The sequence below is a fragment of the Takifugu rubripes genome, chromosome 6, assembly GCF_901000725.2.
Source record: "Takifugu rubripes chromosome 6, fTakRub1.2, whole genome shotgun sequence".
In the NCBI taxonomy this organism is placed as follows: Eukaryota; Metazoa; Chordata; class Actinopteri; order Tetraodontiformes; family Tetraodontidae; genus Takifugu; species Takifugu rubripes.
In genome coordinates this window covers 2,306,655-2,317,521 of record NC_042290.1, presented here as the reverse complement: position 1 = coordinate 2,317,521, position 10,867 = coordinate 2,306,655, and the positions used below count along the sequence as shown (strand labels likewise).

At 41.6% G+C, this 10,867-nt stretch overlaps 1 protein-coding gene across 1 annotated transcript; it reads left to right on the top strand.

The window, feature by feature from the left end:
- Positions 1-626: 626 nt before the first annotated feature.
- Positions 627-10,718, top strand: c7b (complement component 7b). Its single transcript, XM_003965139.3, has 18 exons — positions 627-858; positions 996-1,042; positions 1,181-1,256; positions 1,880-2,021; positions 2,127-2,271; positions 2,359-2,497; positions 4,391-4,519; positions 4,623-4,866; positions 4,989-5,102; positions 5,205-5,371; positions 6,868-7,096; positions 7,625-7,796; positions 8,694-8,781; positions 8,859-8,991; positions 9,121-9,312; positions 9,458-9,554; positions 9,642-9,823; positions 9,977-10,718. Exons 1-18 carry the CDS (start codon positions 853-855, stop codon positions 10,153-10,155), a joined length of 2,481 nt encoding a protein of 826 aa, XP_003965188.2. The 5' UTR covers positions 627-852; the 3' UTR covers positions 10,156-10,718.
- The last annotated feature ends 149 nt before the right edge of the window (positions 10,719-10,867 follow it).

Genomic DNA, 10,867 nt, shown 5'->3' with positions numbered 1-10,867 from the left:
AATCATACTGCAACTACTAATGGCCAGCTGGGCAGAGAGGGTGAAGAAAAGGGAGGCTAGATGGATTAAGAATAGACATAAATCAGGGAAATACATTAATTACAAGTTAACAGTATAAGATCAGCAGGTCAGTGCACAGCTATGAAGTCAGCGATATCTTTATATGTATATAGAAAGAGGGAGGAGGAGGGAGAGAGAAGAAAAAGGACTACGCAAGAAAATGTGTTCATGACATCATCAGTGATCAAACTACTGACCTCTTGGAGCAGGAGCTGACATATCAAACTAAGAACCTATCAAATATTAACAAAAGACAATAATGATGATGATGATGATATTTTTTATCATTATTACAAAATATGAATATCTTCAAGCAGCATTTTACTTTGTGGGGTCACATCAGTGTGCTGCTCAGCATTTTTATAAGGTATACGGATTCTTTATTCCAAACTTTGTCTTTACCTCGTTGTGAGGACATTTTTACTTGATTGTAATGTTTACAAAGCACCAGTGTCGACATACTTCAGCTTCTGACCTTTGCTCAAATGTTGCAGGTTGTGGTGCCAGATCAAAACTGTGGTGTAACTAATCCTGTTGCAACCCAACATCTGGCCCACAGGGGGGAAACTGATTCAGAGCAAACAAAACTCTTCTTCGGTTTAGTGGAAATTTCCAGTTGTTAAAGATCAGAACAAAGTCACTAGAGTTGAACTCAGTCTATGGCTGCAAGATTGTTTAGACTGAGAGTTGCTTCACTGTGGAAATTCCTGATTTCTTTTTAGTTAAGTAATCTCATCCTAACATATTAACTGACAGAGATTTTGAGCTCAGAGACAACTCTCAGAAAGCATCATGAAGGTACGACTGTTGAGATTTTCTTTCACAATATGTAATTTTGTTATAATAATTTTGATGAATATGTTGATGTATTTATAAATCCAGTCCATCATATTCTCATGATTTGAGGAGTTTCCTGTTTTTCTACTTTAAAACAGCTGCAGTTGAATTTAGCAGTGTTGATCACATTTGTGACTCCTGTCTGGTAGGTGCACACCTTAGTTACAGAAGGAAGGAGGTTTGGGCCACACAATTTTATTCAAAAACAAGTATACCAGTGCTTTTAATCCATTTAAAGGCAGGTGATTTAGTTAATTCTCAAACCTGTGTTTATTCCTTGTAGTTGTGTGCAACCGGTGAGCTGCAGATGGGGACAGTATGGAGACTGGTCTGTGTGTGACGGCTGCTCCAGTACAAAGGTATTAATGAAGTAAGTTATTTTTGTGCCACTAGTGTAGGCACAAAAATGTGCCACTAGTGTAGGCACAAAAATAACCCTGGAACCATAGACATGCAGTGTGAAACAAACTCTCAACTCCAGACTACAGTTGTCTTTATAATTTGTGACACTATTTAAGACACAGCCAGGTTCCAGTGGCCTGACTTACTGTGCTACTTGCTGGATAGACATTGTTCCTCTAGTAACTGGCTGCAATAGATGCCTCATGTGTTAACAGAAGACAGTATCTCAGTGGTCATGTGTTGTTTCCATAGAGATTCCATGAAGTTCTTATCATGATGATATAGAGTATCTTTAACTGGTAATTCTGTGAACACATGGTTTAATTTAGATATTTGATTCTTTTTAAATGGGTGAAAAGCAGCAGCAGTATTAGTAGCAGCAGTAGTAGTAGTACTAGTAGTAGTAGTAGTAGTAGTTGTTGTAGGGGTAGGAGTAGCAGTAGTAGTAGTAGCAGAAGTATTTTTAGTAGAGGCAGAAGCAGTTATATTTAGGTTGAGATTACTGCAGTTATAGTAAGGTTATGGTGGGAGTTATGGAGAATATAGCATCGCATCTCCATCACACTTTGCCTCTCTTCAGGTTCGAACTCGTCACTTTGAGGTGTTTGCTCAGTTCGGAGGTGTACCATGTTCAGGAGGAGCCATACAAACACAGTCGTGTATCCAAACGAAAGGCTGCCCTCTAAAGGCGGGCTGTGGAAACAGGTTCCGATGCACTTCTGGTGTGTTGCAACTTCAATTTAAAATTATATAGCTTGGCCTCAGTTGTGACACTAACACATTCTGCGTGTTTTCAAATAACCAATATGTTTTCTGGACACATGCAGGTAAGTGTATCAGCCGGTCTCTAGTCTGTAATGGAGACCAGGACTGTGAGGACGGTCTGGATGAGAGAAGCTGCAACCTAGATGGCAACCAGCACTCATGTGACCTTGATAAAACACCCCCCAACTCCGACTTGATAGGAAAAGGGTGAGCATCAGCAATAAGATAAGATTTATATCAACTTATAAATGCCTCCTATTTGTGTCACATTAATTTGGTGTAAAATCCTTGTAGGTATGATATATTGACAGGCAACCTGAGAGCAGGTGTGATAAACACGATGAGCTTTGGAGGACAGTGCAGGAAGGTGTTCAGTGGTGACCACAAAATCCTGTACAGGCTGCCACAGAACATCCTCAGGTACAACTTTGAGGTAAAAGAAATATGTGATCGTGGTCATGGTCACAGATGACAATGCCAATCATATATCACGGTATATACAAATATCTGCTTACTTAAAATATATTTAGATATTCTTCAGCGTCACAATCATCTTTATTGGCCCCATTGGATAATATAAATAGAATTTGACTCTTATTTAACATCACCCACTTTACCTAAACCAGGATACCTGAAACCACATATAATATCTACACAAATTTACAGAAATATTAATAAACCTCACTGTCATGGTTAGTGTGCCCGAATGATCCTGGACCTAAGTTGTAAGGGCCATTATGCCCCTGGTACAGTCTCCTGTGACAAAATGTTCCTAGGTGAACAATCAGATTAAATATGGGTCATTTAACCATTATGATGGCAAAAAAAACCAAAACAAGGACATTATGTTACCCGGATTGGTGTTACTAGGGCCACACTCAGGAGCCAGGCCTGGGGTTGGGGCTCGCAGGTGAGGGCCTGGTGGCTAGACTTAACCTGAAATGTCGAAGTGGATCCACCTTCTAGTGGGCTCACCACCGACAGGAAGATTCTTTAGGGGATGGTGCAATGGTTTGGGTAGCAGTCGGGGCCGGAGTCCCAATCTTCAGATAAAAAATCTTGCTATAGGGACATGGAATGTCATCTTGCTGTGGGGAAGAAGCCTGAACTTGTGCAAGAGGTTGAGAGGTACCAGCTAGAGTTAGTTGGGCTCCCCTCCACACACAGCATGGGTTCTGAAACAGGTGTGTTGCTGTTTGTCGCCACAGACAAAACAGTAATATAGTGTACCTGACCATTTTGGAATTCCTGGGAGCGGTAGTTGATAGTGCCCCGACTGGGGACCCCATTGTTCTACTGGGGAACTTCAATGCCCATGTGGGCAATGAGAGTGGTACCTGGAGGGGAGAGATTGGGTGGACCGGCCTTCCTGATCTACACCTTCTGTTGAGTCATGACTTGTGCATGACACCAGCATTTTGCCTGGGGCAGGCAAAATATGGAAGGTGCCAGAAAACATTCAGAGCACTGCCGAGGTACCCTTGAGCAAGGCATCGAACCCACAAATGCCCATATAGGGCCCTGCAATGCACTGGCGACTTATTCAGGGAAGGACCTACCTTTGTAGCTATGGGAGGTAAGGTTGGTTTCACAGCAGGGGGGCCTGGTAGCTAAATTCCCCCCATTCTACTGTTAGAGACTCTGGAGACCATAAGTAGACCAGCATTTTGAGAGCGGAGCTGTCCATAGGGATGATAAGGTGTCACTAGCTCCTCCAGGTAGGATGGAGCTAGGCCTCTGAGGACCTGGTAGCACAGAAGAGGAATTTTAAATGCTATTCTAGATTTAATGGGCAGCCAATAAAGAGACCCCAGTACAGGAGTTATGTGATCTCTTTTGTCAATACCTGTCAGAACTCTGGCTGCAGCATTTTCAATCTATTCTCTCCTGTCAGCAGTCTTTCCATCCCATCATCTGGTCTTTCCTGATTGGCTTACACATTTGTCATCTAGGGTCAAATTGACCATTCCTGATTTGACTGTTATTGAATGTACGGTATATAGTATAAATTGTCAACATTTAGTCTTACTTCAGTCCAAACCTTTGCAAAGAATTTCTTCCTCTGGTTTTGAATTTAGCCCCAATTATAACCCCCAGTTAGACCATTTGATGAATGAGAAACATTTAAGTTTTAAATTGGGGTCATAATTACCTGTCAGACATGTAGTCAGAAACCCACTGACAGGTGGAGGTGGGAACAGTAATGGTCTTAAACGGTGGTGTTGAAGTCTACAAATATAATCCTAATGTATGTCCCTGTAGAGTCAGAGCACTTTGGTAATCTTTGCTCTTAACCAACCACCCATCGCCCTCTTTTGTGCTGCAGGTTACAGTAAACAATGAGGAAAGTGATGAATCATTTGAGAGCTCCTGGTCCTACATGCAGCACATCCAGAGCAGCGCCTTGTGGAAATATGATCGCCGCAAGTTCACCAAAGAGGTCACTGAGAGTAAGGTGATGACACGCATCCATTTATTCCTACTTTCGCAGCCCTTTAATCTCCATCATCTGTTAGTTTTTGTCAGCCAGTTGACATCTAGACATGTGTCTGATTCAGGCTTACAGATTGATTATCTTGAAGAATAAAGTGGAACTCGCCCAATTCCAAAACTCGGCCCCGGAGCATCTCACTCTTTCAGAAGACTTCTGGAAGGCCTTGTCCTCCCTCCCAATCACATATGACTACTCTGCTTACCGCAAGCTGTTCGAGATCTATGGGACACACTATTTCTCTGAGGGCTCACTGGGGGGGCAATATCAAGCCTTGCTGGAGCTGACCCAAGATGCACTCTCATCAACAAGTAACAACATTTCTAGAAACTTGTCTATTATGAAAACCCAAAAAAAATTAATTGAATGTATTTGAAGGCTGAGTGAATAAGAAGCATTTTAATAGAAAATCTGCTGAATTGTGTGTATAAAGGTACAACAAACACTGAGTATGAGAGGTGTTGGCGTAAGGTGAAGCGGCGTTTTTTCAGAAGGAAGGTCAAAACCGTTTGTGAAAAACTTACCAGCGCTGTGTCATCAAGTCATGGTGAGTAAAAGCAGAGGTACATGTTGCCTGAGTCAATCAGACTAAATTATGTTAACATATGCAGGCACAGACTTATGGAACCTAAATGTCTTTGGTCAACAGGATACAAAAATCAAAAAATGCCTATCAAAGTGGACATTTTAGGAGGAAATCCGGGTTTAAAACAATATTTGTCTGATCTGGATTTGGAGAAACCAGAAGAAAATGGCAAGAAATATGATGACTGGGCCTCATCTGTCAAAGACTTCCCGCAAATTATAGATCATAAGGTATGAAAATCATATTTATTTAGCATCCACTCTGTATGCTGTTAACCATCATGGGGCATTGGAATCAGTAGTTGCAGCTCAAGAAAAAGATCTGCACTCCAGAACGTCTCTCTCACACACACACACACACACACACACACACACACACACACACACACGAAAACACACAGAAGGCAGGTTGAAGTCTATATTGTGTAGTTTGTGAACCAATCACTGCCTGTAGCATTCCACAAAAGTTGCTGACAATGAACTCTTTAGTTGGCATAAAGGGACATGTACGTCACGCCATATCATCATTTTTTAAATGCCGTTGCATGTGAAGACCTTTTGTTTGTTCAAGCCCAGAGGCAGCTAGCTAGCTAAGTTTAAATAAGGTAATGGTGGCTTAACACATTAAATAATGATAGCCTTAACAATGCTAGATACTCAGAAGGATAAATAAATAAATCATGAGTCAAATCAAATTAGAGGTCAAATAGTCCGTATTTGTGAAACTGACAAGGACTCGATGGTTGATTTGTTTAATAATAAACAACTAAAAATGGTCCAAACAGTCCTGTAAATAAGTAACTGGGGATATTTACAAGAAAGTTATATACAAAACCTTGCAAAACAACATTCGAGCAAAGCAAAATCGCTTTAGCTCTGATGGTTCTCAGCCATTGCTTGCCTGATGCATTGTTGGTAACACCTCACACCCTGGGGTCGGCTTGTGTCTGTGTTTGTAACACAGAAAGAAAAAGCGGAATTACACTTAGGTTCGCAAAAAATTGTTTATTTCTAGCTGAGTCTCAAATAATTTCATTTTATCATTCTATACGTTGTCCGGCAGCTTGGCTAGATTACAGTGGCTTGTATGGATCCATCTTAGTATCCCTTGCATTCTGAGCGACCAACAACACTTGGAATGATCCTTCCTATTTAGGCTCTAAGCTCCACTTTTTACGGTTTATTGACCATCACCCACTGTCCAGGTATTAGGGAATGTCCCCTGTCTGGTGGCTCTTCCCTTGACTCTTTCAAGCCCTGAGCTACAATCAAAATTGTCTCTTGGCACTGTACAGAAACCCAGGGCCTGACACGCTACTCGTCCACCTGTTTGTAATGTGTTGGGCTTGTGAGCCTTGGAGGCAGTCGTAGGTGTAGGATGTAGTAGTAACTGTGGATTTGCTACAGGGCACTGTGATTGTATGTAAAAGACAAACAATTAAAAAAATTACATATAAAAGAAGTCTGTCATCACACCTCATCAATACTACATGGTGTCAGAAGTGAAGGCAGGGTAAGAGTGATGTTATAACACAGTTTCAACTACCACTAAGTTTCTATCTGGAAGGCAATCTCAATGAAAATTGAGTCAGTGTTTTGAGGTCTTCTGTAACGCTAGTGGCACAGCGCTGTGACTGTGTGTAAACGATGAATGTTGGAAAAGTCAGGTCTAAAAGAAACTGGTCGTCAAGCTTCTATAATATTACAGTGTAAATCTGCTTCTTCAGGTACGTCCTCTCTATGAGCTGGTAAAGGAGGTGGAGTGTGCAGGCCTGAAGAAGTTCAACCTCAAGAGAGCTATGGAGGAGTACCTGTCAACAGAACATCCCTGCCACTGCCGGCCCTGCCTCAACAATGGTCAGCCACTGCTGATCGGCTCAGAGTGTCATTGTGTCTGTCGATTAGGGACGTCAGGACAAGCTTGCCAAATAGGATCTGTAGTTGGAGAAGAACCAGGTAAACAAAGTCTCAGAATAAGCTACTTACTAGTGGAATTACTGTCAATTTGGTAAAGTTTCAATCACAACGTACTGTAGCATTGTGGTATTATAGTTGATACAATTTACATTGAAAATGAAAATGTGGGCCATGTCAGCTTCATACACATCATAAAAAACTTCCTGAAGTTACAAAAACAATCAAATATAAAATTTAGTAATACAAAATACATATATAGTTAAGCAACACAGCTAGGGGTCTGTAGACACAACACCTAGGAACAACAACCTCAACATAGCTGTTGTATATATAGTAATTTATCACTTCTCAAACCAATGTTGAATTTGCTGCATCAACGCTCTGACCAGTGCTGTTTCACTACTAAACTACTAGAATGGCATGGTCACCATCACGTTTTCAGTCGTTATCCCAAACATTTTGCTTTCAGGGACAACGTTGTCACGTGAACATGGCCTAAAAATATTGAAACATTCTCTATGTGGGAGTGTGATTATATTCATCATGTAATAAACATTCCTCTCTCAGGTGTTACCCATGGAGGCTGGAGTTGTTGGTCCTCCTGGGGTTCCTGCACTGGGGGTCGAAGAACTAGGACCCGAAACTGCAACAATCCCACTCCCAGCAGAGGCGGGGCCAACTGTGTGGGGCCACAGGTGGAACATAAGCAGTGTGAGGATGCAGAGTTGCAGCACTTAAAGTAAGGACATGCGCACTGCTTTCCTTTTAACGTCTGCTTATTGTCAATTGAATTAAATAAAATGTAATTGGATCATTTTGCTAAATGTACATCTTTGGAATTTTGTCACAAATTAGGAGGTAAGTGAAACATTTGAAATTTCATGATTTTCTGCAATAGTTTGTCATAAAAACATGATCTGATCTTCATCCACATCTACATAAATATAGGTATCTATAGTAATTATTATGCAAAGACAACAAAGTTCAAAGTTCTATAAGCTAAAACCTCTACACAGCTATTTTATAGACTTTCAACCTTTTACATTGAGGCAAATGGTCCACAAATGGAGACACACTGAGCTAAAAGACTAAAATCACAACAGAGACTCATCGATGAGGTCAATTTGAATGAAAATCTGAGTGGATCTGGAGCGATACATCCAAATCTTTACTGGACACAGTGAAGGATGTCCCTGCTGCCTAAAAGAACCTTGTTGCACATCTGAAGTTTTACAGTTGGAAAGAATATTTAGCTGCACATTATAAAATGTCACTGTATATCATCATGACATCACCCTAAGCATACAGTAAGGAAAATCACCATTTGTACCTGCTTTGTTGCAACAGGGCCTGGTCAGCTCACAATCACTGACGGGAGAAAGAATTCCCAAGTAAAGCAAAAATTCTTCTCAGCTGAATATCTGTAGAAGACAATGACCCTAAAAAATAAATCTTTTGAGAGGGACAAGTCAGAGCCCAGATTTCCATCCAACAACAGTTGTGTAGTTGCTCCTGGAACATGAGCAGCTATTTAGAATGTTAAGTGAGTGTGTTCAATAAAAAAAAGAAAGATCAGAATAGGCACATGAGGATCGGATCACATTTTAGGAGAAATGACGCTTTTCTGTCTGTGCAGAATGATGGAGCCTCAGTGCTTCCATCTCTCAGTGACTCCACCAAAGATGTGTGGAGAGCCACCAAACCTGAGGAACGGCTTTGTTCACGTGAGTCGTCCTGAGAGATGCTGGTTTGGTTTTCATTTCTCCTTTGGGTGTGATGATTTTAAATGTGCTTCTGATAGGATTCCAGAGATTATTACCTGGTTGGAAACACAGTGGAGTACTCCTGTATAGATGGATATCATCTTAGTGGAGATGCTGTGGCTGAATGCACTGAAAGCAAAACATGGAGGAGAGGAACAATAGCTTGTAAAAGTATGTCTCTCTGAATTTTAAGGTTTTAGGTTACCGGTTTAAGGATTGACTTCTTGTAGTACATTTAACTCATGAACACAAATGAGGTTTGCAAAGCGTTTGCATTGCTGATCAAACTTTTTGTTTCAGGTTCTACATGTGACTTTCCTACACTCAATAGTGATGTTATTGCTGTGCCCACCAAAGCTGCATATCAGATAGGGGAGAGTCTGTCCCTGTCCTGCCCTGGAGGCTCACAGCCGGAGGGGGAGGTGTCTGAGGTCATGTGCAATCCCAGTCTGCAGTGGTCTCCATCTCCAGCCGGGGCTCAATGTAAAGCAGGTGCAGTTCAGTTTATTCCCAAAGTCAAACGATCACAGATCTTTCCAGTCAACGGGATGTTGTTCTGTTGTTGTGGTAATCAACATGTGATGTCTTTTTTGAGACAGAGAGAAATTCATATGTATGGATCTTTCTATTATCTCAGAGCCAACAGCTTCTGCTCCTCCCTCCATCCTGAAGTGTAAGTTATGGGAGACTGAAGGAAAGAAGCAGTGTGTGTGTTTGATGCCATTTCAGTGTCCGTAAGTGAAACAGCTCCATGTTTTCACAATTACATCAAGGTTTGGTCACCATACTTTAGATTTTGATAAACTCCTTTACTTGCACAGGGCATCTGTGCAGTTGTGCATCAAAGTGGGATCCAGCCAGGCACGCGTACTGGAACTTTGTCAGGTTGGAGCTCTGCAGTGTATGGGCCGGAGTATAACCGTGGCCAGTCACGATGACTGTAAGTGGCCAGCTGAGGCATCAGTTTCGTGCGGGGACTGCAAGCCTGGGACAGTCTGTCAAGGTGAGTCTTTTGAATGATGTTTTCTCTTATTAAATGAATAAAATGAAATGGGATTTACGCTTGTTCTAATCTGCATGCTGGACAAATGAATCCTACATCCTGGACCTTTATTCATGTAACATTTGTTTTCTTGTGATTTATTCCTTTCTGTAGAATCAACAGGAAAATGTGTGTGTCAGAATACGTCTGAGTGCCCCACAGATTCTGCCCCCCTGTGTGTCAGCTCTGGAGTTGATGGAGTTGAGAGCACAATGAGCCAGTGTGAGTTTGGTGCCAGACGGTGTGCTGGAGAGCAGGTCAATGTGATCAGCATTGAGGCTTGTCCACAATAAAGATGCAACAAACAACTCTCCCGTGCTAATTAAAGAAAAATGTGTTTTCTCTGTGTCCGTAATGGAAAATCCATAATGAAGCCAGGCTTGTTTTCTTTTCTCTGTCCTTTGGGGGTTATTTTCAGTGGAGTCTCTAAGTAGTGACAGTCCAGACTAATGATGCAAGTGTTGCAAGTCAAAAAGTTGCTCAATCCTGGTGAAACACAGTTTACAACACTGATAATCACCCTGAAGACCAGTAGATATGAGTATGGATGGGAGGCTAATGTTGGACCAGTTGAGGATATCTAACAAGCAACATTGTTGTTTGGCATTGTAAAACTGAATCCAGATCTTCTCAGAATGACGCAAAGCTGCACTTGATATAATGGATCACTGATCTTGTTCAGGGCGAGTATGCAAGACTAAACTCCAGAAAATCAGCATCTGAGCGTGAGAAGCAGAAGTTAAGATAACATTTAATCACTGGCAGCTAGCCTGATGTTCTTCAGACAGGATGATCACCAAGACTGTGGACTGATACGTTAACCAGGTTAAATAAACTATTATTAAAACCACTCAAATAGTGTCACAGTCTGCTCCTTTCAAATCAGCTCAATCTGGCCCACCTGTTTGGATCTTAGCTTCAGCCCCTACCTGGCTCTCACTCTTTGCCAGGTTGTCTGTGGGCTCATGCCTGAGCATTATTCTTCAGATGGTTTTCCTGGGTTGG